At 31.9% G+C, this 4,281-nt stretch overlaps 1 protein-coding gene across 1 annotated transcript in view; it reads left to right on the top strand.

Annotated features, from left to right (window-relative positions):
• Window positions 1–4,281, top strand: part of LOC117111308 — a 76,022-nt gene that overhangs the window by 7,864 nt on the left and 63,877 nt on the right. Inside the window, exons 3-4 of the mRNA XM_033254237.1 lie at window positions 2,824–3,120; window positions 3,486–3,710. Coding sequence (XP_033110128.1) covers window positions 2,824–3,120; window positions 3,486–3,710 — 522 coding nt within the window. The remainder of the gene's footprint in view (window positions 1–2,823; window positions 3,121–3,485; window positions 3,711–4,281) is intronic.

Below are 4,281 nucleotides of genomic sequence, written 5' to 3'. Positions count from 1 at the left end.
TATGTATATGTGTATATATACGTATATATACTTCTTAAAGTCATGTATCATGCATAGGAACGTTGACGCCTGCAAGGCTCTGGTTTAAAATTTTTCACCGTACATACAACATCGCCACCTATCCCGTAATAATTATTTTACTTGAGTTTGACTTTAGAAAGGCATTCCTCATCTGCGCATGCGTAAACTTTGTATCGCACGATATTTTTTCCACTTCTGTTTTTGTTTATAAAACGTGGTGCGTGATGAGTTCATGCTTCGCACAATAGGCTGTGAGTTGCACGACCGTCTATCATGAAATGGGGATTTCCCCAGAGCAGGAATACCGTACTCGCGCGAATAAGTGCCCCATTTGAATAAGCGCCTCTCTCGAATAACTGCCCCCTCCTAACGTGAAAATTTCCTTAAGCGCCTCGTTTGAATTAGCGCCCCTTCTAATTTGAATAAGCGCCCCCTCATAAGATTTTTTTTTTTTTTTTTAGCAAGTCAATAATCCAATCAATCCTTAGACTGTGGATGTTGGCATGATTTGAGCTGTAGAGTGGAAACACATTCTTCTTCAGTCAATATCAAAATAAGGATATTTCTCTTGGACAGTTGAGAGCTCCGATCCCTGGACAGATGAGAGCTCCGATCCCTGGACAGACAGTATATTTCCAACTTTAATCTTTTTACATATTTGTCTATGTCTAGTCCTACTCCTCTTTTTCTTTTTTCGACCTTAAGCACATTCTCATCTGAGTTTTCAAGAAGAATACAATGATCCTGCCATCCTGCTAATCTCAATCGTCCGATGGCCAACAACCACTACCCACCACTAATTGCATCTGCTATTTTGCTGTTATGTAAATATTTACGCATTCTTGTTATGGGCCATGTTCTCTGGACGATTTTCTTTTCTAACCACCATTTGTAATGTCCTTTATAATCTTTTTTTTCATTCAAATAATGCCTCTTTAATATTTAATTATTAAAATAATTTCCCATAAGAACCCCTCGATTTTCATCTTTTTCCATAAGCGCCCCCTCAATTTCCACTCTGTTTTCATAAGCGCCCCGTTTAAATAAGCGCACCGTTCGAATAAGCGCCCCTCAGAAAGTGCAAAAAAATATTTTAAGCGCCCGGGCGCTTATTTGCGTGAGTACGGTATGTTGTTTCATTGCTGTAGCCTGAAGTTTACACGCATTTCCAGTTGTATTTCATCCTTTTCAATAGAAAAAGATGAAATTTGTAACATTTGCAAATAATGTCAGTGTTTCAAAATAATTAAAAAATTAAAATTATGGGAACGGTTTGGGGCTTAAAAAATAGATGCAGCTTATACACAGCTAGTTGACAAAAAAAATTGTGATATTTCGCATCTCATTAGGGGTGTGGCTTATACACCGTAATATAAGGGACCTTTTGGCATTTTATCGTGCGATACCGTAGCTCGACGAATTTGCTGGGCGTGTAAGTATGTGATGAAAGTCTGTGTCGCCCTTCTCAAGCAGTGGTGAGCGACATTTGCACCCGGGATCGAAGAAAGTCACGGCTATGGTGAGACAGCATATACACACACCCATACGCACATACATATATACACATATACATATATACACGCATACATATATACATACACATACAAAGATATATATACACACAGAAATACATATACCAGTATATACAAAGCATTATAAAAGTATATAAAAGAAATTTAATTTAAAACATAAAAAGAGAGAAATATATGTATTACTAAAGCAACAATGCATTTAACCTGTTTTTAAATCTGATCTTCTATCCCAAGCTTTTTTAGCAAATGTTTTACAATATCTGTCAAATGCAGATTGAACATCATCATTAAAGAGATTATTTTTCCCCCAAGAACAAAATGAATTTTATCATCAATATTATATTCGGAAAAATTATTCCAAGTTGTAGGTCTCATTGCAAAGTTCAAGGTCTTGTTTTAAGATAGCTAATTCTGCCTAATCAATTGTAATTCATTGATACACTCCACCCAAAAATCAATGCTCTGGAATGACCTTCTAGTTGATGTTCGTAAACATTTCCAAACTATTAATTAAGTTGATTTTTAAGCCTTTTAATTTCATTTGTGCATTGTATATTAATTGTTTTTACTTCTTTTATCTTTCATTTGTTATTTTGTTAAATTATATTTTTTACTAAATCTGGACCTCTTGGGAGACCAGTACATCAATTGTATTGAAATGAGCTTTCCAGAATTAAGAAAGATTTGAATTGTATTTTATTTATACAAAAAAGTATATATTTCTCTACAAATTGTTTCACCAATTTTGAAATTTGTACTACTCAGCAACATATTTAACAGAATACCAAGTAAATTCAAAATTATATGTATTCATCATATATCAGTTAATAATGTTAATGCTACGGTATTTTGAATTATTAGCTCGATACCAAATGTACAGTATATTTAATAAGGAGTGAAGAATTTTAGCCAAGAATTATTAGAAAATTAGAAACAAACAAGACTGAGCAAGTCTACTTTTTTTTCATTAACAGAATAATGACTAGGAGACAGTTCACAAAGCAAAATCAACAAAAGTGTATATACTGATTGTTGAGGAAATATTCAATTTGGAATTATAAATTATACAAAAAAATTATACATTGAAAATGACTATACTAGTTACAAGGCAATGAGGTATTAAACAGAGTAGCACCTTGCACGAAGTAGTACATTTGAAAGCAATCTTTTTCATGAGTTAAAAGTAACAGATTGTAAACCTAATATACTTTTTGATTTACAGTATTTGTTTTAATATCGATGTATTTATTTGGGTATTAAAATTTTTCAGATCTAGATAAGCCTGTCCTCACTGCCTCAACAGTTATCGTTTATGAAGGTGAATCAGTGACCTTGACCTGTAGTAAACCTGATGGTAACCCGAACCCTAGTATCACATGGTATAAATATGGACAAGCACTCAGCACCACAGACAGCACTAGATTTACTACAAGTGAAGATGCACTTGAAATACACATTGAAGCTGCAACTGCACCTGATAGTGGCCTGTATATGTGTAAAGCTGAAAGTGATCAGTTCAGAGGAAAAGATGGCAAAACCAGTAATGAAATTGACTTGAAAGTAATATGTATGTGTATATTTTAATTTTAATATCTTCTTTTATCTTTCGGATCATAATGTATTTTAATGTCTGAGAATCTTTTCCAGTTTTTTTTTTCAGTTTATGTATATTGTAAATATAAATTAATTAGTTAAGTAACACTCTAGATGTTATTACAATAAAAAATCAAGACATATAAGCATGGTGCAGTGTCCCCTTTGCTGTATCACATGAATATATGGCTTCATCATGTTTCCACTCTATTGCAATAAGGACACATTTGTAGGTGAGAAGTTGATAGTTACTGTATATTCTTTATTATTTCATTATGTATTATAATAAAAACTTTTTTCAATATTAACTAAACCTAATTTCTTCCTTAATTATAATAGATCTTACAGTTACATTTGAATCAGAAGCTGGCACTGCAACATGCACTGCAGAGGGTCATCCCAAACCGTCTTCTGTAATGATATACAAAGATGGGAAAATGATTGAGAATGGGACATTTACTGCTTCTGTGAAAATTAATGAAGAGGTTTGTAAGTCAAACATCACATGCTATGCAGAGAATGGAGCGGTTAATGCAACAGAAACACTGAAGACCTGTAACACAGGTAATATATAAATTCATACCAATAAAAGACAAATATACTTTTTATTATAATATTATGGGAGTATGAAAAAATTATACCAAAGAGGATCTTGTATGATGTAAAAGCAACATTTCAAGTTTTAATTATTAAATTTAATACCCTACCATGAAGTCTAATACATTTGTTTACATTTTGCAAAAGTGAGTGATACTGTGGTAATCGTAAACAAAACAGTCAGCAACATTTGCATAATTTCTATAGCATTTCATCCAATGAATAAGCTATATCAATTTATATTGAGGTCATAAATTTTTATTGAGGTATCAAGAAACAAGTGAGGGTTTGTGTCTGTGTTTGTCAATATCAGGTCAACATTAATGTACTGTATTGATAAACTTTGAATACAATAAAATGGTTTAGATTTGCTTGGTGTGCATGTTTTGATTAAATTAGCACTGTACTGTATAATTTATTATGTTTTTTTATTTGTTTAACAAAAAATTATTTTATATATATATATATGTATATATATATATATATATATATATATATATATATATATATATTATTTTTTTTAATTTTTTATATTTAT

The sequence above is a fragment of the Anneissia japonica genome, unplaced genomic scaffold (assembly GCF_011630105.1).
Source record: "Anneissia japonica isolate Jap-2015-1 unplaced genomic scaffold, ASM1163010v1 scaffold288064_len137640_cov117, whole genome shotgun sequence".
In the NCBI taxonomy this organism is placed as follows: Eukaryota; Metazoa; Echinodermata; class Crinoidea; order Comatulida; family Comatulidae; genus Anneissia; species Anneissia japonica.
Note: the sequence above shows the minus strand (reverse complement) of the source record. Positions and strands in the feature narration are given on the sequence as shown.